The sequence below is a fragment of the Mus caroli genome, chromosome 2 (genome assembly GCF_900094665.2).
Source record: "Mus caroli chromosome 2, CAROLI_EIJ_v1.1, whole genome shotgun sequence".
Classification (NCBI taxonomy): Eukaryota; Metazoa; Chordata; class Mammalia; order Rodentia; family Muridae; genus Mus; species Mus caroli.
In genome coordinates this window covers 21770231-21798206 of record NC_034571.1, presented here as the reverse complement: position 1 = coordinate 21798206, position 27976 = coordinate 21770231, and the positions used below count along the sequence as shown (strand labels likewise).

Below are 27976 nucleotides of genomic sequence, written 5' to 3'. Positions count from 1 at the left end.
CACCCTGGCCATGCAGGCACCCTGGCCATGCAGGCACCCTGGCCATGCTGTTCTCAGCTTACTTGTCCACGGATCCCTCCATGTAGTAGACCATAGGGAAGCAACAGATGGCCTCCAGGAAGTGGTGGTCAGGCCTGTAGGGACAGAAGGGCCTGGAGGTGCCATCTGCTCTATGGTTTATCCTCCCCACACTGTTGGGGCCCCCAAAACATGGGACTGAAGGGGGTTAAGGTCAAAGGATATGCCACTATTCAGCTCAGGAAACCTAGGCCTTGGGCTTATTGAGGCTAGATAGCCAAGATTGGACCTTGGGGTCTGGCTGCCAGGCTTCTGGGGTCTTGGATGAAAGGGGCTGTGATCCAGGGGATCCTTGTGGTCCTGCCACCTGGGACTCTCAGTTGTGAAGCCACAAGGTAAAGAGGTTATAGGAGAAACTAGAGGAGGAGGCTACCATGGTCAGCAAAGGAAGGAAGGCATGGCCGCAGAAGACAACAGGACACACACACACACACACACACTCACACACACACACACTCACACACACACTCACACACACACACACACACTCATACACACTCACACACACACACACACACATACACACACACAGAGGCAAGGCATCATGAGGACTGTACTCCGCCTCACTTGTTGTCAAGCAGCAACACGATAGGGTTGAGCTCCCGGCGGGACCGGTAGTAGGCGCGCAGAGGCACAATGAAGTTGTAGAGCCCGTTGCCTGCTGTCTCAGCAGAGACAATAATCAGCTTGTTCTTGAACCCATAGGCCTTGGCATCCTCGTAGCTGTTGTGTTTGCAGCCCTAGGGATGTAGGGGAACCCAGGCTGGGCACCACCCTGGCTATTGGAGAAGCCAGTGGGCCAACAACAGCAAGGACACATGCAGCACATGGGAGCCCTGGGGAGACATGGGGCCACCAGCCACCAGGGCTCAACCTGCTGGCAGCCACTAAAGTCAGTAACCCACAAAACTTGATGGAAGCAAGCCAATGCAGCATTTAGCTACAGAAATCTAGAGGTCCAAGTCATGTGTGCACAGGTGTGTATGCATGTATTAATGCACATGCATTTCCTAGCCAGATTCAAGGCCACAGGCAGCAGATGATTCCTAAAGCCCCTTTTCTCGAATGGAGTCAGACCTCAGTTGGAGGTGCCTGATCTCAGTCTACAGCTCAGCATTGTACAGGGAGGAGGTGAGACAGGCTGGCAGGCATCAAAGGGTTCAGATCCCCAAGCAACATGAAACAGAGTATAGGCCCAAAGCAAGTAAGAGGCCATGTGCCTCCACTATGTGAATGCAACAGACACTTTCCTCTTGGTTACACACTAAGAACTACTGGAGGGGCCTAGAACTAAGACAGTGATTTAGAGTCGAGCAGCTCAGAAGCTATCCTGCCCTTATGTCTGTAGTCACTGAACCATAAACAAACAGTCACTTTCACAGGGGGCAGCATGGCTAGAGATGTGGCCAGCTGAGCCCCACCCTGTTCCAGTGTGCTCAGCCCAGATGCATGAGCTGGATTCTATCATGGATTGAGTCCTGTCCCATAGACTCCAAGGTCTTCCAAGGTCAACAAGGGATCCTGAGGAAGGCAGAAGTGGGGAGTGACAGGCATGTGCTTTCTTACAGAACGACAAGGACCCTGGAGCCTTGGGAGACTCTTTCTCTGCTTGACTCTAGCAGTGGGGGTTATATGAAGAGAAGATGGCCCTCACCATCTGGAAGCACACAGGTGTTTGGATGAGGGACACAATGGTCCTAATCTGCTTTCAGCCTGTTTAGAAAAGGCTGCTGTGAGGTCAGAGCAGGGAGGCAGAGAGCAGGCAGGCAGGGTAAGGCAGAGAGGGGTCTACTCCTGCTCCATTTTGTAGCACAACCATAATACAATGCCACCAAAGTGGGATGTCAGATGGCCATAGCTGAATGGCCTTACCTTGTCCAACCGCAGGCAGCAGAAGGGGGCTTTCACAGGCAGAAGGTGGCATAAAGTCGGGGAGCTGCCAATGTAGGGTGAGTTGGGGGGATAGCCCTTCACGTACCTGGATGAAGACAGAGACCACAGCATGGCAGCCTGGCCGCTTCAAAGCTGCCCTTTACCTGGAGTATCACAGAGTCAACTGGTACTAGCAGAGATGGCTTACTGTCCCCCAACTCCTGATTCGCATATCTGCCTGGGAGAGCCACATGAGATAACACCTTGGAATCCTGTCCCTGCTTCCTAGGCCAGGACTGGGACAGGTACATTGGCCCTCACCCAGGCCCCAGAATGGCTCAGGCAGACATAGGGTGCAGAGGGGCTACTTGTTGCTGCTCCCTCTGTAGGACCCAAGCTGGGCTCCCAGTGTCGCTGCCCACCAGGAAGTCTCCTAATAGTCAGCCCTCTGCTATTCGGATGGGGACAGGAAGGGAGCCTTGCATCCCTTGAGAAAAATTCCACACAAAATATACTCAGTGCAAACACTTACACATATACATATGGCAGAAAAGGCAGGAACAGACATGTGTGCACACATGCACGCATGAACACACAACATGCTTGCACATATGTATGAGCACACAAACACAGGCATACACAAGCACACAAGCAATACCCACCTCTACACATCTACACATCTACACACCTATATAATCTCTCTCCCTCCCTCCCCTTTCTCTCTCTCTCTCTCTCTCTCTCTCTCTCTCTCTCTCTCTCTCTCAAGCCTGGAAACTGAGGAGAACACCAGAGCTGTAATCATTAGTCCCCTTAGTGATGCCCATGGCACCCCAGGTAACAGACAGCTACTCAGGCCTGTGCTTCCAGTGGGCTAGCCTCACAGAAGGCTGTGCTTCCAGTGGGCTAGCCTCTCAGAAGGCTGCTTCTCCTCCTCCCCACCCTACAGTACCCACTACTACACACCATGCCATGCTTTAACATTGAGCCCTGGTCACAACCTTCTAGCTCTGTTTCCTCATGCCCTAAGGGACACAGCCACAGGGACCCACATATTTCTGCCTGCAGGATCTGGGACCCCTACAAATGACCCCTCAACCTTAGAGAAGATTGCAACAGGAGGATGCCCTGACTGAGGTCAAGGTAGCTACACTGTTGAGGACTTACTGAAATCCCTCTTGGTCTCAAACAGGGACATTTGGCCTCATACCCCCAACCCCCAGCCAGGATGGCTAACTTGGGGTAAGCTTGTAGTCTCTGGTTCTGGACAAAGTCTTGCCAAGTCATCTGCTGGTGACCTCTACAGATCCTGGCCCATGAATATCCACCTGAAATGAGGTGGGCCACACACACAGTCCCAAGAGGAGCTGACCAGCTGGAAAGAGCTCAGGAATGTCTGCCGCTCAGTGCCTGGCTCTACACCATCTTGACTTGTGGAGTAACTGAGGGCAGATAGGTCAGTAGCTGAGCAGGTATGGGGTTGCATGCCACTGTGTGGAGTCTGTGAACCCCGTTATCTATGACTCCAGCATAGCACACCCCTGTCAGAATGCTCTCAAGTGCCTTCCAGGACTGGGCTTGGGGTGAGGACCCTGCTCTGTTTTCCCGTGTGCCCGGGCCCCACCCCAGAGACACCACTTGCGAAGCAGAGATTGCCATAGATGGAGCATGCCCACACTGGGGACCTCTCCCCCCCCACTGAGGAAGCTCCACTCAGCACTCACTCAACCACAGAGAGCCCCTCGTCGTCCGAGGGCGTCACCTCGTCCTCTGACTGGTCACTCAGCAGGTCGCAGGGCAACAGGGCTGAGCTGTCTGCCAGCTCCAGAACGGGTGCGATGCTGGGGCGTCGACTACCAGAGCCATTCTCGGTGGGCAGAGTCAGCTTGTTGCCATCCCCGCCACTGCCACCCTGGGAGGGCCGGCAATCTGTGTTCTGCAGGTCCATGGCCACTGTCCCTGGACAGAGGGGTTGAACCTGACCAGTAGCCCTTCCCACCCCACTCTCTAGGCCCTAGGAATTTCAGCACATTCCTGAGCCTCTGTTTCCTCTTCAGGACAAGGAGGCCCCTGAGTGGTGGTGATGTTGAGTAGGCCCCGAACTCGTTGCTGTGACTGATGCTGACCTGAGGTGGGGGGCCCTTTGGGCTCATAGGAAACTGGTTGCTCTGCTCTAAGGAGGGAGCTAGGGAGGGTGGCCACACAGTAACCCTGGAGCAGCAAGGCCACTTTGACCTCCTGGCCTCTGTTGTTCCCATTTCAGCCCAGGGCTGCCAGGTTGGGGTTGGTGGTTGGCTCAAGGATGTAACTCATAGCCTCTGTGGGCCAGACCCAAGGGGTGGGGTGGGTGGGCTTCCTAAGTTACTCTTGTCTCCCTAGAAGGCATGGGGGTGAGCGATGGTTAGAGGCTGGGTTGGGCAGCATCAACCCCAACCCCAAGCTCTTCCTCAAGCCTGACCACCAGAGAAAGCTGTCACTGCAAGGGCAGCAACTTCAGTCTGACGGCTGCTGTCACATGCCATTGAGAATGTGTACCAGAGGGCTGGAGAGGTGGCTCAGGGGTTAAGAGCACAGACTGCTCTTCCAGAGGTCCTGAGTTCAATTCCCAGCAACCACATGGTGGCTCAGAACCATCTGTAATGCTCTCTTCTGGTATGTCTGCAGACAGCTACAGTGTACTCATATACATTAAATAAATAAATAAATCTTTAAAAAAATGTGTACCAGAGTCAAAGCACTTGGTCTCTAGAGACCACTTATGCTGGGCATACAGTAAGTGCTTATTAGTGTCAACTTGCCTTATGGGTCTTAGCACAAATGAGAGAAGGCCATAGACCTGGTTAGCCTGTGTGTCTGGGGCCTGAGAGGCTAAATGACTCTTTCCTGTTCCCCATCACCTCTTGGAAGACTGGCAGAGGATGGCACACGCCACAGGTGCCTTCTGAGTATTGGCCCAACCCTGCTCAGGAAGTCTCTTGAACCAGTGCGGGAAGACAGCAGTTCCAGGGAAGAGCCATGAAGATAAACCATTGCTAACTCAATAAACCCCAGGGCCTTCATCTAGTTCAGGGATGCCTGGCTGAGACCCCAGGGCTCTCTGGTTAGTCCTTCATCTACCACAGTACCCCCACAGGCTCTCAGTTACCCAGGTAACTGATGCTCACCCAAACTCTGATAGGTGGGGTACCACAATTGGACAGATGCAAAACCCTGGGCCAGGAGAAGCTCACACTGTCCGGAAAGAGCTGGGTTTCAGGAGTCTCCTGCCCCGTGGCAGGTGGGGTGTGGAGCGCACCCTTGGAAGCCACCCATCTTCCACCTGCATGCTTCACCAGCTCACCCATAGAGGCGATGATGCTATGCACTGGGAGCCGGGAGGGCCCTTCATATAGTCCCTGCCCTGTAAGGCCTCGCCTCTTCTGCTTCTCCTCCTGTTTGAAGATGAAAGCTGAGTTCTCCTCCTTGGTAATATTGATATAGAAGCAGGTGTCGGAGGCAGCCAGGATGTGCCGTGGTCCTGGGTTCAGCAGGATACTCTTGTTCTCCTCACGCTTCAGCCCGATGAGGCACACCCCATACCTGAGCAGACATGGCCTGGAGCTTCAGCGCCACTCCTGGCAGCCTGTGGCTCACATTGTCCTGAGCTACTCAGTCTCCTCTCAGGGACCACGCCTGGACTTCTTGGACAAGCCCTCCGCTCGGGCGTTAGGGACTTGGGGATCCCAGGTCAGCCTTAGGAGCTTCAGAGAGGAGAGGCTTTGCGGCAGGTTCTTACATGAACCTTGTCCTGGGATGTCCTGACCACCTCACAAGGTGCGCAGAGCCGGGTTACCCTGCCCTTAGCTGAGACTCTGTGATCTCCTGCCCAGGGCCCCCTCTCATAATGACCTGGCCCTGGGTGGAGGACGAGTCGCCCAGTGGTGGTGGGAACAGCGGGCTCCAACCCTCTAGGCCACCCCGAGTCCCACGTACTTCTTGTGCGCGTGGAAGGCTGCATAGGTGAAGCTCTTGCCCTCATACTCCCGGAAGAATTTACTGTCACCCATGCGAATGTGGTACACCTCGTTGCCCGAGCACCGCCCGTACGTGCGCTGCCACTGCTCGGGAGATTCCTGTCCTTCCCTGCCAGAGGACCAAGGTAAGGGGCTGCCCCCCTCAGCCAGGCCTGCCCCTCTTACCCAATTGGTTAAATGCACCCTGCATCTCCCTAGACCCCTTTCTGTGCCAGACCTCTGCCCACGACATGCCCTCCACCTCCAGGGAGCCCGCCCTGCCTTGTGGGGTTGATCGGGATGACCAGGGCGTGGTAGTCGGTCTGGCACAGGGCACTCACTGGCCACGGGATGTGTGCACCAGCAGGGTGATGAGAGTGGAGGTGGCCGGGCAGATGCAGTTCAGGGCCAGCATGGCGTACTTGCACTCTTCTTCGCATACCACGTGGTCTGTGGGAACTGCAGGGTCAGATCCCTGCTGCCTGTGGTCCCCTCCCCACAGCACCCATGTCTTTCTGAACATGTCGAACCATTCCTGCTCAGCATTAGCTCAGCACCTCAGTGAGACCCAGAGGAGTACCGGAATGTCTGGGATCACCCCAGCTCTACCCAGACGGGCTGTCCCCGGGTGCCCATCATGGCCCCTGTCTGTTGAGGCTCTGCTCAGTGTCCCCACTTCCCTCACCACCTCTGGCCCCAGTGGACGACAGATCATTTGCCAAGGCTGCTCCTTACTTTCTGATGCAGAGAGCTAGAGGGAAGGTTGTCCCAAAGGAGAGCCTTCCTTGAGCCTAGGAGAGGGTGACTCTGCTCCTACCCTTACAGCCTGCATACCCATGATGCCACAGGGCCCCAACACACCAGCAAATTTGACGTGAAACTTGTTTTCGGGCTTGAGAATCTGGACATAGAGGGGACAGTTGGGGGCAAAGTCCTTCACAGCCCAGGCTCGAAGGATGGTCTGGTGATCCTGGGGGGAGGTGTGGTTGGTGTTAGAGGGCCTACGGCTAAGAGTAGGCAGGCAGCACAGGTTGGGGGAGTCTGCCTGAACTCACCGCAGCTGTGCGGTCCACCTCATTCCTGCTGCTGAGGATAAAGCAGGCCTCTCCGTTGTCCATCCTGCAGAGCAGCAGCTGCTGAGTGTGACTAAGGACCCAGAGGCCTCCCCGGGAGGTCAGGAGAGGCTGGGCACGCAAAGGGTGAGGAAGGATGGCCAAGCAGGGGCCTTGCCAAGACAGCCAGGCCCAGTCCAGCACATCCTAGTGTCAAGTCCTTAGTGCATCCCAGGCCTTCCAACCTCCCCAGATTCTTCCAGCATATTCTGAGCAGGTCAGGATGCCAGGACACCCATTTCAGAGTCCAAGCTCAGAGGCTGAGCAATGCTCACAAGCCAAGCCTATCTTAGAGACACCAACTGGCCAGTGGGAACCACTCAGGGTTTCCAAGCTGTGGCCTCCTGGTACCTGAGAGGGGTCTCTGAGCCACTCTGCCACATCCATCTGCACTCTGGTCTCTGCCTACAGCTGTCAGAGGCTTAGAGTCGGAAAGAATGGGTCCACTTGTGTTACTGATGGGAATTACCTAGGCCCTAGGGCAGCTGACCTTACATAGGGCACTGCCCATGTCCTAGGCTCCCATTAACCCTGAGTGTCCTTTCCTCTGTCTGACTGACAACTCAGCAGCCTGGACCTGGGTGGCCATTTCCAGGTTCCCAGGAGTCTGACTGCTAAGGATCAGTCTGAGAAACCCTAACCTCACAAGCAGGACAGTGAAGCCTCACACCACCTCCGGCTCCACAAAAGCCATGGGTGCCTCCTGCCTAGCTGGCACTATTCTCCAGCCAACCAGCCCAGAGTTGGACACAGGCAGATAGTCTCATGGGAACTGAGCAGGATCCCAAAGGAGGCTGCATCCGTGAACGCCCCAGCTCAGGGTTCTGGGGATGAAGGACCTGGGCCCCATATCACCTGTACCACACAACAAAGGGTACAGGAACCTTCTAGAATGAAAACGTGGCACAGAGGCTTTGGGGGGAGAGTCCCAGATGGTGCGATAGCACATTCTAGTTGCATGTTAACAGCACACTCTTGTCACCTCAAGTCACTCTGTCAACTCTGTCTTTAAATCAAGAGCCACCCTCAGGCTGGTGTCTTTGTCTCTGACTCTTGGCAGCAGGTTTTTTCCACCCCTGGTCTATTTTAAGCTCCCTAAAAATCTGACAGAGAAAATCCCCAGACTCAGAGCAGGAGAGAGAAAATTTTGCCCACAGGCAAGGTCCACAGCAGAGACCACAGCTCGGCCAGGAGTGTTCGTCAGGCTGTCCAGCAGTGACTAGCACATGAGGATAGGTCCCACTCACCCACTCTGGCCCTGCCTCCACATGGGACCCCTGCCTGCCTCAGGCAGTTAAGACTGTCATGACCCTCCTTCCCTCTGCCTGAGGATGGCTGGTGGCCTCAGGCTTAGGTCTGCTGTGTTGCCCTGATCAGCACTCACTTGGCTCGCATGAGGTCCTGGTCCTTGAGGGCAGAGCCCTGGAGGTAGATGACCCGCTGGGACCACAGGGGAATCTGCAGCACCCTGCGCACCTGGACGTCCATTTCAGAGGGACACAGGATGACCACGTAGTGGTCCTGCTGGCAAGGCTGAATGTCAGTGTCTCTGAGCAGGCTCCTGTCCCATCCCCAGACTGTTTCCTGGGTGATGTCATCCCAGGGCCTTATTGGACCACCACAGATGCTCCTCCCACCCCCAGGACATGATAACCAGGCTCTAGAGCACTCAGGAGCCTAGCTCAAGCATATGGCATTTCTGCGCTGGAGTGGGAGTTGGGGGTTGAGGGGCGGCAACTGTTCTGGGAGCCTAGAAGAAATCTGAGGCCCCCAGGGGGTGCCCCCAGCCTTACCTGGAGCCGGGGATGGGCATAGAACTCATTCAGGAAATCCATGAGGAGGTCAATCTTGAGGGAGCTCACACACAGGACTACGTGCTTCTCCGTCCGTGCTCGGTGGCGGCTATAGTTACCCCCTGACTTCTGACGCTCCATCCAGAGGTAGACAAGCTCTTCAAACTGTGGAGAGGGAGCAATGAGCACAGGCCTCTGGTGGGGAGCAGAGGGCAGGGCAGGCTGTGGGGCAGCAGCTACATGGAGATGCCAGGTGCTGAGGACAGTAAAAGCAGGCCTGCTTGGCTGGCAGGATGCAGCAGGATGAGCTGGGCCTGGATCTGACATGTAGAAGGTGGGGTCAGAAGCTGTGCTGTGTGGCACAGTTATGGGAAGTCCAGCTTGTGGTCTCAGAAGCTACATGACCAGCAGCGGATGCCAGAGCCTGCCAGAGCCTGTGCTCTAGACTCCTGGACAGACACGAGAATCTTGGCTCTCCCTGTTGGCTTTCCTGACAGTATTAGGAAATCCACATTGGATGCCTCTCTATCAACAGTGACAAGATCAGTGTTCAGGCCTCCAGTGGGGTTTCCTCATGCTGGATGGGAAGAGTTGTGAGGTCTACCAGATTCACATCTGCCTGGCCCGTGTGAGCTGCTCAGTCCTGGCTCTGCCCAAGGCTTCACATTACATGTAGATCTAAGGTCAGGTGTCCACTGTCTGTTCCACTTTTGAGCATCAAGACCCCACATCTCTAGCCTACTTCTAGGAATGTGGCAGTGGGCCTGATGGCTGTGTCCACTCCACAGGTGATGTGACCATCAAGGGTCATCAAGGACTCCTATGGGTCCTCACAAGGAGACTTGTAGCCAGGGCGTGTTGGGGAACCCGGGGCCTGCTGCAGTGGGCTGCTGAATCCCTGGGGCTTGTTTCTAGCCTCTCCCAGGCCTCACTCTTCTCACATGAAGTGTAGGGGTGTTTGCAGCTGTGGTGAAGGGGGTAACAGAAGGACTGACATTGAGTCCTAAAGCAGACTCACTGTCTGTTCAGAATCTCCAGATGGGAGCTGATCTGGAAAAAAGTGTGTGTGTGTGTGTGTGTGTGTGTTTGTAATTTGTTGACCTGAGGTCATCTTAGATTATGGTGACTTCTAAATCCAATATCCATGGGGTGCTTGTAGGTGGAACAAGGGCCACAAGATCATATGGAGCAGGGCATACGGTTGGGCATATGGTCAGGAGGCTGCCACAACCATGATACCAACTATCAGACAATGGGTCTTGAGCACCCCCAGTTCCACCCCCCCCCCAAAGTCCTAGCCCAACCAGAACTTCATTCTGACCTGGCCTCCAGAGTAGCCATTGCCTACATGTTTGGATACTGAATCTTAAACATGCGACCTCTGTGGAGGAGAGTGACCCTCAGCATCAGGGCCCCATCTCAGAGCCTCCAAGAAGGCTCTGGGGCTACTGGGACAGGGCTCATCCTCACTTGGGGAAGAGACTGGGGAATCCAAAGAGAGTCCTGATAGACAATGAAGGCTGAGACTTGTATGGATGGATTGTCCCTGGCACTGTCTCAGCTCCTTCTGAGCCAGGATATCGTGAACAAGCTGGTGGGGCTGTGAGATGAGAGGCCAGGACAAGCTTCAGATGGCTTTGCAGTGAGAACGGGACCTATAGTGCGTAAGTGGGGGCTACCAAAAGAGATGACTTCCTAGAACCTAGGAAAGCGACGTTATCTGGAAAAATCAATGGGGCCTTTGCAGAGATCATGATGTGGACTTTATGTCAAGAACACAATTTGATGCTAGGTCAGGATGACCACCAGGAGCTGTGGCTGATGAATCTGGGCTGTCACTGTACCATCAAAGCCCACCAGGATAAGCTGACATGGGTACCAAGTGCAGCTAGGAGAAAGGAGAAGCAGGCAGAAGGAAGCGATGGTGAGCCACAGAGGAAGGCCATGCGCAGGGCCCAGAGTTTGGAATTTTGTCTGTAAGCCAAGAGAGGCTGAGGGCCGAAAGCTGCATCATGGCCAACTTGATGCCTTCAGAGCTCTCTGTGAACCATGCCACAGGCCTGAGGTCTCCATAACTGCGGAGTCTGCTTCTAAGTCCAGGTGTGTGGCCAGCTTCCAGCAGTCTCAGGAGACACCTGCACACTCCAGCCATAGCGACTCTGACCAAAGCAGACCCATCTTAGATGTGATGACAGATAAAGGAAAACACAGGCCCCACTCAGACACAAGCTTAACGAAGGGAATCCAGCAAATCTCAGCAGACTCCAGCATAATGCTGTCAAAAGTCTTACGTCGTGTTTCTCTCAGGAATTCAAGGATGGGTAATATTAGATAGGCAACTGCATTCATTTTTAAATCTGTAAAAACCCTCTATTATCACTCCATTGGACTGACAAAAAGTATTTAATTAAAAAAATTCTGGTTCCACCAAACTGGGGAGAAGGTGTTTAAGCAGAGGCAGGCATCTACCCAAACCCAACAGGTTGTCACAGGGAGGTCAGAGTGACAGCTCAGAGGCTCATGGTTAGACTGAAGAGGGAGTGAGAGACTGTCGTTCTTCAGGGGCAGCCCATGAAAGCTGACCAGTGTTTGGTACAGCTTGCTAGATACATACTGCACACACCAGCACTGACAGAGCTCAGAAGAAGAAATGCAGTTTCAACCCAGGACAAAAAGACAACGCGGCCTGAGGAAACATAACAAGAGCTTTGACCCTGGATAAACCAACACTTGTGAAGGTTTTTGAGCTAAGAGTGGTGGCACACACCTTTAATCTGAGCACTCCTGACACAGAGGCAGGAGGATTTCTGTGAGTTTGAGGCCAGCATGGTTTATAAGCAAGCTCCAGAACTTTGCAAAGCCCCAGGAATGTCAGAGACTTGCTAGGAAATGCTAAAGGCTAGTAAGCCACAACCTGTTCCTTGGCACACGTGTCAATATGATTTTCATAGGAATCCTCATATGGGGAGTTGGTCTTGAACCCCCGAAGGCTGAGATTACAGGTGGATACTACCAGAGGCCTGGCCTGTGAATTACACAGAATAGCAAGGATCTAGGAAGCCTCTGAACAGGAGAGTTAGAGACACCTTCCAGAGCATCGTGTGCAGAGCCTCAGGAGTGGAATGAAGAGATGTGCATGGGCCAAGTCAGGCCCATTCCATCTTATCATACACGCTCCATTCTGGGCGGGCTTGGCCCTCTATGTGAGAAGCTAACCCTAAACTTTTGCAAGAAAACAGACTTGTGACTGAGGGAGGGAATGGTTGTTTTAGGTAAGAGTAAAATGTTAAGGGGAAGTTTGGTGCATTAGACCTCATTAAAACCTCAGCTGGAGAAGAGCAGGGCCCTTGACCAAGGCTAGGAACAAGATCACAGAGCAGCAGCTGTGAGCAGAATGCTCTAGGACTGGCTTCTAGACACAGAGAAGATAGCAGGTGGGAGAAATGCCTGGAAGGACCGTGGTGGTGGTGGTGGGAAAGGGATGGAACTAGCACACTTCGGGCTCTCAGTGCAGCGTACTCTGGACAGGGGCAGTGGAGAGGCAGGCTGCTCTTTCTGGAAGAAGTAGGGAGCTGCCTACTGGGCTTGGGGTCAGTGCTCCACTGAGAGATGGGACTAGCCCAAGGGCAGAGCTCAGAGTCATCCCTAAAGCTGTGGCTGGGAAAGGGTAAATTTCAGCCCCACAGTCTGTCTGCATAGGTAAAGGGATCACTCGTACCTAAGACCCTCTGGAAAGAAAAGCCTGTGCCCCATGGTTGCTCTTGTGCAGAACACCACCTCACTGTTTACTAGGGTCTAGGGAGAACCTATGACCCGCCGCAGACCAGGGAGCACCTTCTCTGGCCTCAGTGCTCTCCTGGGAATGGCCTTCCAACAAGTGCTCACAACCACCATGGATCCCTCCTGTCCTTTGTCACTCTTCAGGGAGTGCCTTCTGATGTCCCTGTGCTGAGCACGAGGACTTACTTGCAGTGGGAGCACCACAAGGGTGACACAGATCAGGATGACCACCAGGAGCTGGGATGGCCAGATCTTGGGTGTCACATCACCGAAGCCCACAGTTGAGAAAGTCACGATGCAGAAGTAGAAGGAGGTCAGCAGGTTCAAGTTGCCACCTGCTCGCTCCAGGTGCTGGATCCCACAGGTCCTAGAAACAGGAAGATCAGGGCTGCAGCAGTGGGGCAGGGGCTGCAGCAGTGGGGGAGAGGCTGCAGCAGTGGGGCAGGGGCTGCAGCAATGGGGCAGGGGCTGTAGCAGTGGGGGCAGGGTCAGCAGTAGTGGGGAAGGCTGCAGCAGTGGGGGAGAGGCTGCAGCAGTGGGGGAGAGGCTGCAGCAGTGGGGGAAGGGCCGCAGCAGTGGGGCAGGGGCTGCAGCAGTGGGGGAGGAGCTGCAGCAGTGGGGCAGGGGCTGCAGCCATGGATGGGAGGAAGTGAATGGAAAGAGATAGGGCTGCAGTGTGGAATGGGGCTGCCTGAGTTGGCTGCTGTGGCCAGGGAAACAGGACATGCCCACCTCAGGACATGTCACCTCCCAGAGTGATAGGCTCTACCAGTCCTGAGAACCCTGTCCCCTAGGACCTAAGTGATGCCTCCCTGACCATAGGATACAGGTGACTGGTCTGGATGCCCATCACCCACAGGAGGACCTTGGCCCTTTGGCACTGAGTTTAAGTCTGAGCTTGGAAAAGCTGCTCGTCCTAATCAGGAGGCAGTAAGGCAATGGGGCTGCATTGGTGAAGGGGGAGCCTTAGGTAGCAAAGGTGTGTGGCTGCAGCAGTGATGGGTAGGGCTGCCACAAGCCTTGCCAACCTATCCACCAGGCCCTGCAGCCATTCCTAGCCAGCTCATTCTTGCCTGAAGGATAGCAGGAGGTGACTGGGCCTCTTAAAGATGGGGAGCAGGGCCACTCCATAGGCAGGCACAGGAGGCTGGCAGGTTGGCCCAGATGACCAGAAGCTCCCCACTCTAAGTGACCCTCCAAAAGACCCTGGCTGCTTCTAGACTCTGTTCTCAGCTGAACATCAAAGCAAAGGGTCCTGAGACCCCACTCAGCCCCTGGGCCAGGTTCCTTCGGGGTTGCAAACACAGCCAGCTGAGCAGGACACCTTCAAGTTCAGATGTTGGGCCATTGTATCCCTGAGCTCGGGACACAAGAGTGTGGAGCTAAGTTCTCCCGTCAGCTTTGTGTCCCATCTGTCACCTCCCCTTGGCTTGCTTCTAGGCTTGAGGTCTGTCTGAGGAGTGTGCTAGTCATGGCCACCTGATAGGTCCATGAGACATCTAGGCACTCACCCTGTGAAGACCAGGCACAGCAGGGTGCAGAACAGGATGAGCACCTGGTTGAACATGGCTGACTGTGTGCGTAGGATGGCACGGTGGAAGTCATTCTGCAGAGAATGCAGCCATCAGAACCCACAGACACCCTGATGCATAACAAGCAGAGGTCTAGTTACCCTTCCATCCCAGAGGAGGGTTCCAGGCAACCTTGCCCTGTGCTGGTCACTCTGACCTCAGCTTGTTCTCAGGATGAGCCATGCCCTGGGCTGAGGTCAAGAAGTGCCAGAGGGCAGATAATGTTTTTCTTCAGAACTGTTGTCACTGTGCAATAGGAGCAGGGCTGAGTCCAGGTGACTGGCTACCAGGGGGACAGCTGTCATCCTGGCTTTCATTTACAGCATGGGTAACCTTGGACATCCAGCAGAGGCTAGCCATAGAGATAGTCGGAACCTGAATTCTCCTCCTGATGCCGGTTTTGGGGCCCAACTCTGGTTGTGCTTGCTCACACCCACACACCCTGTCCCAGCTTCTCAGGCCTGGAAAAGCTGTCTCCACAGAAAGAGGAAGCTCAAGGCCGGACTAGAATACATCACTGTGGCATGCGGTCTCTGGGCCACTGCCTGGTCCAGCCACCAGGTGGGAGCTGGCAAGGGCCAGGCCTCACTTACGATCATGTTCTCCAGCGCATGCTTGGCCAGCCAGCAGTTGAGAAACACGGGGATGAACAGGTTCCGCAGAGGTGGCCAGAAGACCTGTGGTGTTGGGAAGAGGTCAGGTGGGGCTTGGGTAGCAGAGCTTGGGGCTGGGGCTCACCCACCGTGATGATGAAGGGCAGTGTGTTGATCATCTCCAAGACGAAAGATACATGGAATATCTGCTCCCAGATGTTACCCTGGGGGACAGAGGGACTTCAGAGCCAGTGAGGGGCAGGGGCAGGGCCCTATGGCAATCAGGGTCAGGAAAGGGGGCTGGGAGTTTAGAAATAGGGAGACATAAGGGTTGGGAGTGGACAGTCTTTGAGTTAGGGATTCATTGGGGGATAGAGGAAGGGCTATGCAGAAAGGACATGGTGGGGACTCAGGGCAGGATGGGCACAGGGAGGGACTCACTTTGTAGCTGAGGTAAATGAGGAGCATGGTCTCTAAGAAGCTTATTGTGGCCACAATGACCTGAGTGAAGAAAAGCAAAGAGACTTGGAGCAGATCTGGGGACAGGGCCTCACCTATGAGGGACTCAACAGGCAGAGTCCTAAAGAAGCTGGGCAGGCATGTGTGTGTGTGTGTGTGTGTGTTTGTACAGGCCTGCCTGCACCCTAGCTGCTGAAGTAAGATGTCTTGATCAGAAAGGCTTGCAGGCTAAACTGCAGTAAGTACTCTAGGCCCTGGCTAGGTTAGAGGGCAGACCAGACTCTGTCCCTGCCCTTTTGAGGCACCCTGTGGGCCATCAGGACTGATGAGGCAAGGAGGGGTGGGGAAACCTGAGGAGCACCACTAAAGCTACCTCAGGAGGTGGAGGTGGAGGTGGCTGTGAGGGGGTGGGGCTTAGTTGGCAGTACTCCTTGGACCCTGGGTAGGGATGGAGCCTCACTACAGATATCCTGCAGAGTCATCCAGGCTGGAGACACACAGGACTGGGACAGAGCTGGGGAAAGACCCCTCAGAAGCTCGCCTGAGTTATTGACCCCCACCTCTACTTTAAAGGAAGATGGTTAGATAGGGCTAGGTAAGGACAGACAGCAGGAAGGACAGGTTCCAACCAAGAAAGAGATGAAGGTGCTAGTGTGCCCTCCAAAGTCTCTGGGAAAGTCAGAGTAAGAGCTGTGAGGCCTTACTGAGCCTAAGTCATTTACTTAGTGAGCCTGAGTCCCTTGCTCACTTGACATGGGACCAAGCTCTCTTCTTACTGAGCCTCCAGGAGCAGTCTCACTGTACAAGGAAGAGAGATAAGTTGGGACTCACCTGGATCACCCACAGAGCCATTTTCCTCTCCACCCACAGGATGGGAGCCCTAGGAAAAGAAGGGAAGTGAGCCCTGGGCAGGATGACAACTGCCAGGACACTTCCTCGTCGGGCTTCAGAAGAGCGTCACCAAGGTAGTGAGAGCCCAGTGGCCAGATGTGGAGGGTAATCACTCCCCTCACGCGGGGAGCGTCTGCAGCACTGGCTTCAGCCAGTGTGCTAGGGTGCTGCTGAGCATGTCCCAGAGTGGGCATCGCCTCCACTAGAGCTGGACAGCTGAACTCTCACCCTGGCCCAGTGTGACCTGACAAATGGGAGCCCGGAGCAAACTCACCAGTGGAACTCAGAGGATGAGCCATTGAAAGTGTAGTTATACTTCGTGCAGCCCCAGCTGTGAAGAGACAAAAGCACTGGCCCAGACACAGACTTCCAGGGCTGACGCCAAGGACTCAGAGTATGTGAAAAAAAGCCCCATTTGCTCACGCAGGGCCCACCTCCAACTGAAACTGGTGCTCTAACATTTAAGGAGCCTCCCTGGCCTGCAGTAGGGAAGCTCTCTCACCAGTCTGGAGCTCTGGGCCCTACAGGAAGATGCTGCTCTGGAGAGAGTGAGGATGACAGGTTCAGGAGGCCCCTCACCCACCGCACAACCACAGATGTCCCAGTGTGGATGCACAAGCCCTCTGGAGGAGCTTCCCGAACAAGCCTGGATAGCTAGCTCCTATCCTAAGGAGAAGTATTAATGCTCACCTCCAAACCACTTGAAGATAAGCATATCCGAGCATTTGGGAACCAGCTGATGAGAAGCAGACTCGACCAAATCTGCTCCAGGCCAGACCCAGCACCAGGCTCACAGAACCCAGAACGGGGCAGCTCCTAGCCTCTCCTTTTGCAGTGAGCTACTTCTCACCCAAGCTTTACTGGGGCTGTTAGACTCAGCACCCACAGAAGTCTCTGAGCCATCCACTGACCCTCTCTCTCCTCTTCTCCAACATCTATACTCACCTACCCCTCCTTCACCACATCTATGGTCCATGCATCCACCTACCCACCACCATCTGATCTGTAATTCATATATCCATCTATTAATGCATCCTCTTGTCCAATATCTCCTTGGCATCCCGACTCCTAACTATCCGACTACCCATGCATCTATCCATCCAACCATCTACTCATCCAGCTATACATTATCCGTCACTCACTCACCCACCCGCCACCTAAGGATCCATCACCTACCCCTCCCCCACTATCCCTGCTGGTGACTGTGAAGGACTTGGATCCTCTAGGGAGGTGCAAGCAGAAGTCCTGAGCCTTTGGGACGTGGAGAAGGTGAAACAGACCCAGGAAAGTGTTCTGAGTGAGTTATAACCTCTGTTTCTCCTCAAACATCTATAGAGACTCTTCCCTCCTCTGACCCGGACAGTGATGAGAGGTTTGTTCTCAATAGCATGTGAGGGGTTTTTTGGCCTGGGAACCCTAGTTTTCCTGAAAGTGGACAAATGAAAAAAGGAATTCAGTGAAACTCTGCACACAGGTTCCAGAATCTGGCCTCCTGCCTGGAGATTTATAGGACCTCGGCAGCTCAGGCATTCAAACTCCAGGCTCTGTCTAAGGAGTCCTTTAGCATCTGAGCCCACTTGTCAAACCTGCTGGTATGGTATTGGAGTTAAAACAACAACAACAACAACAACAACAACAACAACAAAACCCAAAACAACAACAACAAACCAAAAACCAGGCCTCAGTGGAAGTAACCAGCGAAGGGAAGGGCCCAGACAAAGCATCCTCAGAGGGATGAAGGAAACCAGGAGATGAGGGATACAGAACTCAAATTTGGGGAGGAGTGTCACCTCAGAACAGAATGGAGAGAATAGAAGGAATAGAGTAGGAGGCAGGAGAGACAAGCATATAGGACCCAGCTTCCAAGCCTCAAAGGACACAATTCAAGACAATCCTGGCACCGAGGGCAGTCTGGGTCAGTCCAGGGATGAGCCGGAAGCATGCCAAGGCATCCCCAGGCCCAGAGAGGCCAGCGGCTTTCAGGGAAGACAATGAAGCCCCGAATGGATCTGGGCTCGGAAATAATAGCATAGCATCTCACAGAAGGCTGGGCAGTGAGAGGACCACAGAGAAGAAGACTTCAGGGGAAGAACTGCCAGCCTCATCAGCTGGGGGCCTATACAGACACTTGCTAGCATATACCTCTTCCTCGAGGAAACACACTGTGGCTGTGTGCACAGATCTACCCTGGGGGCCCCTATCTTCACACCCACCCAGTTACCATGCTGGGTATGACTAAGTGACCCTAGGCATGACTTTGGGACAGCGTCACACTAGGAGAAGGAAAGATCCACAAGGCTCTAGTGACAGGACTTCTTGGGAGTCTGGTGAGGTGTTGGTCACATGTCCCCCAAACAGTTGCCTGTAATGCCAGTGGAACGAAATGGAAAGGCTCAGCCTCGGGACCCCGACCCCAGCCCCACAGGTCACCCACCATCCGATGCCCTGGTCTGGGTTGTCGAGCAGGACACGGACGATATACAGCAGGCAGGTGAGGAGCTTGAGGGAGAAGTTGAACAGCCGGATCCTCAGGCCTGTTAGGAGGGGAACAACAGGGCGGGAGCATCAAGGAGCAGGTCCGCCCCTCTGCTTGGGGCTCTCAACAGCTCCCTCCTGAAGCAGCCGCATAGGCCTCTGTCTCTCACTTGTATTCCAGATGTAGATGACAGGTGTATCTGTACCAACCTTCCCCTGCCAGATCCACCTGACCACTGATAACGCACTGAGACTTACAGTGCAGAGGCTTGGGGGTGCAGGGGCCTGGGGTACAGGGGATTTCCCGAGGCCACTTCACTCATGGGGTTCGATTTAGGGGACTTGGAGCCACAGCCTCACCTCCAAGCCCCTTCCTTCTTGCATCCCAGGTGGGTCCAGAATGGCCAAGCTTAAAGCTGGGAAGGAGGAGGGGAAGCACGGAGGTGAGGATCGCTAGGGGGTGCTGGAGTGACAGAGGGGAGGTGACTCAGCTGGCTCCTGGAGACAGCCTAGACCCAGTTCAGCTCAGGGTCCAGCATGGGGGCCGTGTCTCAACACACTGGGCTTCCCCAGGATGCTCGGGTGACCATTTCCCTCCACATATAGGTGGGACATCTCCTTGGACTCCCAGCCCCTGCCCATCCCTCTCCACCCAGAGCACTCCAGGCCCCTGACTCACTGGATCTTTGGTTTTTGATGAAGAACAGCTTGAGCCGCTCTTTGAAGGTGTTCTCATTGACATAGAACTCCACCTGGACCCTGAGAAAGGAGAGGAAGCTGGGGCTTGGGGTCAGAGGTTTAGGCCCAAGGCAGCTGGAGCCTCAAGCCAGGACCAGAGCCCCAAGCCCAACTGAGTTCTTTCAAACCACATGAGCAGAGAGGAACTTGGGAGGGACAATGTCCCTACTTTGGACCATCAAGGTCTATGTCTAAAGCAGCCACTGGCCCTCACAAAGCCTCCCCTGAGTACAGCTGCAGCCACTGGTGTACCATCTGCTCAGCATCTGGAGCCCTCCAGGATCCAAGGAGATCAGGGCTACAGCAGCCAGTGTTCTGGGCGTTGGGTGCTCAAATCTTCTTAGTAACTGTAAAAGCTCCTAAACAGGAGCTCACAGTCATTACGTCTGGGATTTGTGTTCTGAGGCCTGTAATCATTACAATCTGGAGGATGGTCAGAGGGCCAGCAGGAAGCAGTTATCCATAAGCTGCCCCTCTAACCATACTGTGGACCTGGCCACCGGTCTTCTGTCCTCCATCCCCGATCTGCCATGGCACCACACACAGGCCAGTCTCAGAGGTGCGGCCACACCCACGTTCTCTGAGGTCTGAACATCACCCAGTACAAACAGTGAGTGAGCTATTCACTGCTCACTGATGCCCCAGTGCCACACCCAGGAAGAGCCAAGTGTTCACTGAGATTAACTGTGGCTAATGGAAGATAAGCCTCTATTCTCAGTATCCCAGCCTCAGATGTGGTCCTGCTCTCCTCAGCTTCAGAAACATTCAGAAGCAGGAGATGAAACATCCGTGCTGACTTAGGAAGAATGGGGGAGTCCGAGTTTGGAGCCTGGACTCCTCTAGCAAGTGTGGCCAGCTTGCAGCATTTCCCCTGTGAACTGGGGCAGTCAGCTACCCTTGAGAGGACACATGCCTCCTACCAGTGCATCCTCCCCAACAGGCTGCAATGTCCCTAGGATGGAATGATGTGGGACACAGCACCAGGGACCATAGGACAGTGTAGGGTCACAACTCAGAAGGCTAGAAAGACAGTGTGCCCTGCAGACTTGTCTTGCTGCCTGGGAGGACCCTGCATGGAGAAGTTGCTGCCTCTCTGTAGGCAAAGGAGACAAATACCAGCCAATCTGTTTCTAGCACTTCCCGCTCACTGTTACTGTCACCTGGGGAAGGGGGCACCAAACCCAGGGCAGGTAGATTCTGAACATCACGTTCCTCTGATCAGATACTGGTTCCGTCAAGACAGTTGGAGAGTTTCATGTCAGTGCCTAGCTAGGACTGACTATTCCAACAGCCCCAAAGTGTTTAAACTAGTCATTATCAGAGACCTGAGTTTGACCCCCAGGTCTCAACATGGTGGAAAGAGAAAGCTGACTATTCCAAGTTATCCACCGATCTTCACACCCGTGGTATAGTACATGCCTGTCTCAACAAGCACGTACCAAGAAAAAAGTATAACAAAGTATTTTTAAAACACCAGTCAGCCTAAAGCCTGGTGAGTGTCGACTACTGGGTGCTCAGGAGCCTTGCCCTAATGCCCTATACCTGGGCTGGGGAGGGGCCTGGGTCACAGTGGGTTTGCTGGTCACAGAATTCCGTAAGGGTTCAAAAGGCCTGGTCATCTTGCTTGGGACAAGGTACCATTGGTGCAGGGCCATGACTAGATCCACCCTGGACCTCACAACAAGCCAAGCTTCCCATAGGCAAGTAGGGGCCAACCCAGTGCTAATGGCTGATGTATCCCAGCATATCCCACTATACTTCTGAACCTCATTTTACCAAACATCTCACTGTCCCTCAATACACCCTTCTAGCCGGGCGTGGTGGCTCACACCTTTAATCCCAGCACTCGGGAGGCCGAGGCAGGCGGATTTCTGAGTTCGAGGCCAGCCTGGTCTACAGAGTGAGTTCCAGGACAGCAAGGGCTATACAGAGAAACCCTGTCTCGAAAAACCAAAAAAAAAAAAAAAAAATACACCCTTTTATCCCAGCACATGTCCCCTTCTGCCCCACAAATGACACTGTACACCAGCAAGCTTCATGCTCCACATTGTTCGGCACACCCACTATGCCACAGCACACTTCTTTCTGTACCCCACTTTTTTCAGAACAACCTACCGTGTCCCCACAGTGCCCTGGTACACATGCTATATCCAGTGCAAAATTGTACCCCACTCTATGGCAGCACAGTTTAATTTTTTATAGGGTGTTAGGAGCCCAAGGCCAGAGAGGACACTGTACTTAGTGACTATGAAGAGTCAGCTGTGCAACTTTCTCTTTGAAGGCACCTGAGGCTAGGCAGACAGGCTGGGTGGAGGTGGGGAGCAGGGAAGTCATTGTCAGGTGTCCTGAGGGACCTAAAAGCCTGTAAGGAGCTCATGAATCCCTCTCCTGTCCACCCACCTCCTTTAAAATAAAGGCCTTGAGGGAGGGACTTCCTACCTGCTCATCCCCACAGGGCCCTCAGTAGGTGGCCAAGACCTTTGCTAGGCAACAAGATGGCAGTCTGTCCCCATCTCCCTTAGGGCACAGACCACAGCATTTCTGATTCACTGTGGCTCCTGTTATCTTTGGCTCTACTCCTATGCCATACCCTAAACAGGGACGGTCACAGGCGTCTCCTACAATCTGCCAGATCAAGGCACCAAATTCTACCTGCCTGAGTGTGCCCCCACTGGCCGGGGTGGCTATTCACTGCCCTCTGCCATTTCGTGCCAGTATAACATGATGACGTGTCCTCAAGGTGCCATGTGCTAGGAGTTTAATCCCTAAGAGGTAGGAAGAAGAAAGGAACTACATACAGCTGTAGTGTGTGGAATCGGGGGCGGGGCGAGGGGGCGCAGGTGCTGATGGGGGTGAGGTTAGGATTGGATAAGATCGCTAGGGGAGAACCCAGAGTCAGTCCTGGTGGCTTAATAGGCAGAGGGGAAGCTGAAGGGTCAGGCTCATGTGTGCTTCCGCTCCTGCCACGTGGGATGACTGTGACCACCGCAGTCCTCTGCCTGTGAGACGATTACTCCCAGATGTGGCTCTGAACCGAGCTGCATCAGCTCCATTTTGACTCACCGGTCTGTGGACTAACACACTTCCCTTGGGCAGACTTACCCATAGCTGATCCACCAGAGAGGCTGTCCCAGGACACACTGGGAAGTACGTGTATGCTCTCCTTGAGGGTAGAGCTCCAACCACAGACACCCTATCTGGGGAAGGACAGAATCCTGCCCCCGCCCCCGTCCCTGCACCCTGCTGCCCTATCTCACTAGACATTCCTGCTGCTTCCCATGTGTCTGACCCTGGTCCCTAGGTGTCTTGAGCACCGTGCCCATGGCTGCTTCACTCTCCAGAATCCTGGGCCCTCAAGGCCTCCTGTCCTACTTGTCGTCTTCCCAGCAGCATTTTGATCAGAAAACCCAGCAGCCTGTGAAGATCAAGAAGCCAGCAGGCCCTTTGCTGCTCATTGAACAGCCAGGAGCCTGTGACGCCCAACCCTGCCTGTTGGCATCCTCGCCCAGCTCTGGAAAGCTGACCTGGCTAATGGCATCCTCTTTGAACAAGGCTGACCCTGACTAATGCCACCTCCTAGCAGGGCTGCCCATTAGGCTGACAACACCCATTTGTATGGATGGCTCCAGGTATTTTGTGGGCAGTGCCCACCTACAACAGAAGGTGTCTCCCAGGAGCCGCCACTGGAGTCAGAGCTCTACAATGCCAGAGAAATCAATGAATTCTTTTTCACTTTTAAATTTTAATGGCCTGTGGCCACCCACTTCCTCTAGCACCACACAAAGCAGGGATTAAAACTATCCATTTCACTCCAACCTATGTTTAAGATACCCTAAGATGAAGACGCATCACACAGCCCTACGGGAGCAGAGGGAGTTTATGAATGGCCTGCCCCTCTTACAGCCTCTGCTCACAGGCACCTTTGGACCTATAGGATCTAGGCCTGAGATGGCTTTCTGGTTGCATTGACTTTGACCCGTGGGGTGCTGCTGGTCCTGGGCCCCAAGCCCATCCTCTCTCTGAGCTCATTCTCAAGGGACACAGTGGGACACACAAAGCTCCCGGGAGTCATAAAGTGTAAGGACTGAGAGCCAGTGCCCACCAGGAAGCTGGAGAGATGCAGGCTCTACCTCTTGCCTGCTTTTAGCTTCCTCACTGGGGACAGTGATGTGTCTTATCCCCATCCTTCCACACCCAGTATCACAGAGTGAAGGTAAGATATGTCCCACTGTGTCCCTTGGGAATGAGCTCAGAGAGAGGATGGGTATGGGTGGGGCCCAGGACCAGCAGCACCCCATGAGGTCAAAATCAATGCAAAGAGAAAGCCATCTCAGGCCTAGATCATTCAGTGTATCACACTGCAAACTCACAGACCGGCTACACACACACCAGCCATGCCCACAGACCTTGGGTAGGGCACATGCCCAACCACATTCTGAGCTAGAGTAAAATACATGACCCACCTTGGTGAGGAGCTAGAGGGCACAGCTATGGTACTGGTTGCTTGGGTGACTGAGTAAGAAGGGCCTGAGAACAGGCTACCAGGGGCAACTCTAACCTGCTCCTCCCTACATCTTCTGAGGGCTGGCCAAACCCCAAGCCTTCATAATCCCCAGGGGAGTTCAATAGAACTCTATTTGTAGCACTCTCCTGTAGCTCTGGATCCTGCTTGGAGCTCATAGCTCCCCAGAAAGGCCCCTTACAATGCTCCAGGCTTCAGCCCCATACAGCCTGGGGGTGGGGGTAGGCAGTCAGGTATGGGTCTTCAAGCTCCACCTGGGAAACTGAGGGAAGAGATCCAGTGTGGCCTGGGAAAAGGGAACTGGCTTCCCAAACTAACTCTCCTGGCAAGGCATCTTTCTTTGGACCCAGGGGCTCTCCAAGGAGCATACAACAAGGGCAGCCACAGACAGGTTCCTGCTCCTTACTGTGACCAGGTCTGAGACCCAGCTCCTCAGGTGTCTGGGGAGGAGGAGAGCATTGCATGTGGTGGGTAACTCTGTCTATGTCTGTTTGTTTACTGCACTATAGGGCCCTAAACAAGGAGATGGAGGTATAGGCTGTGGCCCCAGCTACCCAGCCTACAGCTATGGAGACATAATAGGTTGAACCACAGTAGCAGGGAAGCACCCCAAATTACCAGCAGCTGGAAACACTGAGCAAATGGTGGTTATCAATTCTGTTCATCAATGGAAATGACAGATGAGGCCTCACTTGGAGACGACTCTGACCATGGTAGATCTGGGTCCCAGAAGGATGCCATAACAGGCTTCCTTGAGGGGCTCTGGCTGTCCCAGTCTCAAAGTCTTTGTCACTTGGTCTAACTCTTAGCTCAAGATAGAGAGGTACCCAGCAGAGACCTTGGCCCTTGGAGACATCAACACACATAGGAAGCAGAGGGGAGCTGAATCTGTAGGCTTTGGGCTTAAATGAACACTGTACTCATGCAGGCATGGTGGCAGACCTGTCTGTCATCAGGCTTCTGCTGAAGGTCTGGACACCACTGCCTCAGGCACTATGATGGTCCCTGGCCAGCTCCAGACAACCTGACCTTGAGTTTCCCTAGACTACCCTGCCATGAAGAAGGGGCCTAGCGTCAGGAACTCTGCATAGGACTCACATACTTGAATGCTTTGTCCCAGTCACCAACAATTTGGGAAGGATCAGGAGTGGCCTTGTTGAAATTGTTGAAGGAGGTGTGTCACTAGGGGCAGGCTTTGGGGTATCAAAAGCCTATGTCATTCCCAGTTAGCTCTGCTTCATGCTTATGGGTTATAAGCTCTCAGCTACTACTCCAGCACCAGCCCGCCTGCCTGCTGCCATGCTCCCCACCATGGTGGCCATGGACTCACCCCAATCAACTTTCTCCTTTAAGTTGCCTTGGTCATGGTGTTTTATCACAGCAATAGAAAAGTATCTAAAATCAGACATCCACCCCTGGGGAGCCCATTTCCTGTCCACAGATTCTTCCCAAGGGAACCATTAATCTCTTTGTCTTCAGTCCCAGCCCCCCACCCCCAGGACAAGAAACACATGTTGGTCCTGGGAAGTGCTGGCCAACACTGTCATGTTCCTGCCTGGCTGTTGGCTCATGGTACTGACCAAGTGTGGCCTTTCCCATGAGCCTGGTTCTCAGGGCATGAGGGTGCATCTGTCCCTGAGATCGTCAACCCCTTCCCTGTGAAGCACTTACTGAGAAAGGGAAGAGCCCAGGCTGAAATCTTCCACAGGAAGCCTGGAGACACAGAGTGGAAACATCAACATAGAAGGTGGATGGGGCTCCAGGCAGTCTCTCAGAGTAATGGGGTATACCTGAAGTCCCCATACCTGTGACCTGTGGAGCCCCAGGCATGATAGGTATTGTCAGGGGAGGCAGCCTAGCATGCAAGGCAGGTGGAAGCCAGGCCTACCCCTCTGTATTGGAGAAAGCCGCAGAGACTGCAGGTGCTGGCACATGCAGGCCCTGTACTCTGGCCAGAGGGAGTGACAACCACAGGGAGGTCAGGACCCTGCCTTTAGCCAAGAGACAAGGATCTGCCTCTCTCCCATTCAGGGTTAAGCCTACCTCAGGCATCTTTGTGACCCTGTGTCCAGCAGTGACCCTTACAGGGACACCAGAGCTGAGGAAGCTGAAGCCAGCTGAGTAGTTCCTGTCCAGGGTTACATTTGGGCACAGGACGCCTTGGATGGCCTGCCCCTTGGTTTCCTACTTGGAGCTGATAATTCCCGGGTGACTGAGTTGTGGACCTGGCCAATTCCAGACAACCTAACCTTGAGTTTCCCTAGATGACCCTGCCAAGAAGAAGGGGCCTAGTGTCAGGAACTCTGCAGTAGCAGTCTGTGTTGAGTGTTGACTGCATGCTGTCTTGGGTCAGTCCTCCAACCAAGGACTTCAGTGGAACCTCTCTCAATTTTCAAAGCAACGATCTTCCAGGTAAGGAGCAAGGATTCAGCAAAGGTCACTGCAGAACTCAGGGGGCACCCTGTACAACCTGCATTGGGACCTCTGTGAGGCCAGAATCTGGCTTCATATTCCAGTATGCAGCCTTTCGTGGTCCCTGGGTGTGTCCACCTGTTAGAGTAGGGAGTGAGGTACCATGCAGCTGTTGTATGGAAGCTGTTCAGAGGAAACACCTGGTGGTCAGGGAAGGATCCAGGCTCCTGGAGTATTGTGGGGACCACGAGGTTCTAGACATGGAGGACAAGAAAGTCGAGCCAAGGGATCCTCTCCTGAGCGCAAGAATGCTGGGGTGACTGCAGCTGGGGCTGGGGAGAGAGTCTGCTCCCTGCAACTGGACTGACAGGCTGTCTTGGGAGAACATCAAGGCAATCTATGAGCCCGAGAAACTGCTCTGTGAAGGCCCTGGCCTTTGGGGGGTGGTCACTGGCATATGATGGTCAGGGACAGACCCTGGGAATGGGAGTGTTGACAGGGAGTCTGGCTGGCTACTGAGAGACTTGGTACCACAGAGTGTGAAGCTATGGCCCCACTGAGGTGGAGAATGGTAAGGCAGTAGATGATGTCAGAGGGTGTTAAGAGGGGGTCTTGGAGAACAGGTTCAAGCAGGTATGTGTTGGCTGTAAGAAGGTTGAAGACATAGACACTCTCTAGGGGTTGGTCACAAAGCCAGGAGGTAGGGGCCTTACTCCTCAGGATTTGGGAAAGCTATGGTGGGTGTGCAAGTGTAGGGACGGCTCAGCTTAGAAATAAGGCTAACAGTTGATCCTAGACTGGCCAGGTCAAAAGCAGGCTGGGATGCCACTGGGTTTCTCTTGCCCCAGCCTCTACCCCTGGGCTCTGTCCCCAGTAGATTGAGAGTTTCACCATTCCAGGCTCAAAGGGGTGGCCACAGTGGAGACCCTGTGAGGACACAGCATTATGATGGAAAGAGGGCCTAGACCAAATCAAACCTCTGCCCATCCATCAGGCTCTGCCTCAACTCCACTCCTGCATCCTCGGCTCCCCCCACCTCTACACATTTACATTAAGAGCCCAGAGATGTCAACGGATAGATGATTCCTGGTCACAAAACTCCCCATGACAATGTCTGTGGGAACATCAACCTCTCCCCTCCCTTCCCGGGATATAGAGATTCCTTGAACCCACGCTGTCAAAATTCTGTCCCTAGGGTCTTTTTGTAGCTTTCTACCCATAACATAGCTACCATAGCACCCCAGGATATCTATTCTCTTGGTCCTATTACTGACTATGAAATACACTAGTGTCATTTGGAGCCTCTAGAGATTCCCAATATATTCCAGTAGGGACAACTTCTAGGACCATTTCTGCCTTCTGTCCCCTCCAGTTGTCCTCCAATCCTAGCCCCATGGGCACAGCTCGTAGAGGCTTGGCCCCGCCCTTCCAGCTCCTTCTTGGGCATACATCTTTCTTACACCCCTCATTGGCTCAGCCAGTCCCTAAGGAAGCAGATGAGGCTGAGGGGGAGTCCACAGGGAGTACAGGTGGGAAGGACTTCCGGGGGCCCAAGTCAAGTGGATCCAGGAGCTAGAAGGGGCCCTCGCACCTGACACATTGAGAGGTTCGCTAATGGCCCAGCTCTTTCTAGGTTCCCAAACTTTGAAATAGATTCTCCTCTCCCCAGCTCACATTTTTCAACCATTCTA

At 54.0% G+C, this 27976-nt stretch overlaps 1 protein-coding gene across 9 annotated transcripts in view; it reads right to left on the bottom strand.

Moving 5' to 3' along the window:
* Kcnt1 (potassium sodium-activated channel subfamily T member 1) overlaps nt 1-27976 on the bottom strand; it is a 55426-nt gene that overhangs the window by 11708 nt on the left and 15742 nt on the right. For 3 of the 9 annotated variants that reach the window (XM_021184594.2, XM_021184586.1, XM_029474313.1), the window contains exons 2-22: nt 25545-25586; nt 19293-19372; nt 18573-18672; nt 16413-16469; nt 16079-16127; nt 15230-15289; nt 14938-15012; nt 14789-14872; nt 14136-14230; nt 12811-12991; nt 8845-9009; nt 8436-8572; nt 6995-7058; nt 6801-6909; nt 6281-6389; nt 5920-6069; nt 5288-5526; nt 3672-3906; nt 1951-2056; nt 646-818; nt 63-134 (exon numbers count right to left, since the gene is read on the bottom strand). In XM_021184594.2, the coding sequence (XP_021040253.1) occupies nt 63-134; nt 646-818; nt 1951-2056; nt 3672-3906; nt 5288-5526; nt 5920-6069; nt 6281-6389; nt 6801-6909; nt 6995-7058; nt 8436-8572; nt 8845-9009; nt 12811-12991; nt 14136-14230; nt 14789-14872; nt 14938-15012; nt 15230-15289; nt 16079-16127; nt 16413-16469; nt 18573-18672; nt 19293-19372; nt 25545-25586 (2382 nt within the window). The remainder of the gene's footprint in view (nt 1-62; nt 135-645; nt 819-1950; nt 2057-3671; nt 3907-5287; nt 5527-5919; nt 6070-6280; nt 6390-6800; nt 6910-6994; nt 7059-8435; nt 8573-8844; nt 9010-12810; nt 12992-14135; nt 14231-14788; nt 14873-14937; nt 15013-15229; nt 15290-16078; nt 16128-16412; nt 16470-18572; nt 18673-19292; nt 19373-25544; nt 25587-27976) is intronic. The other 6 variants (XM_029474314.1, XM_021184601.2, XM_021184589.1 and 3 more) reach the window with 4 other exon arrangements.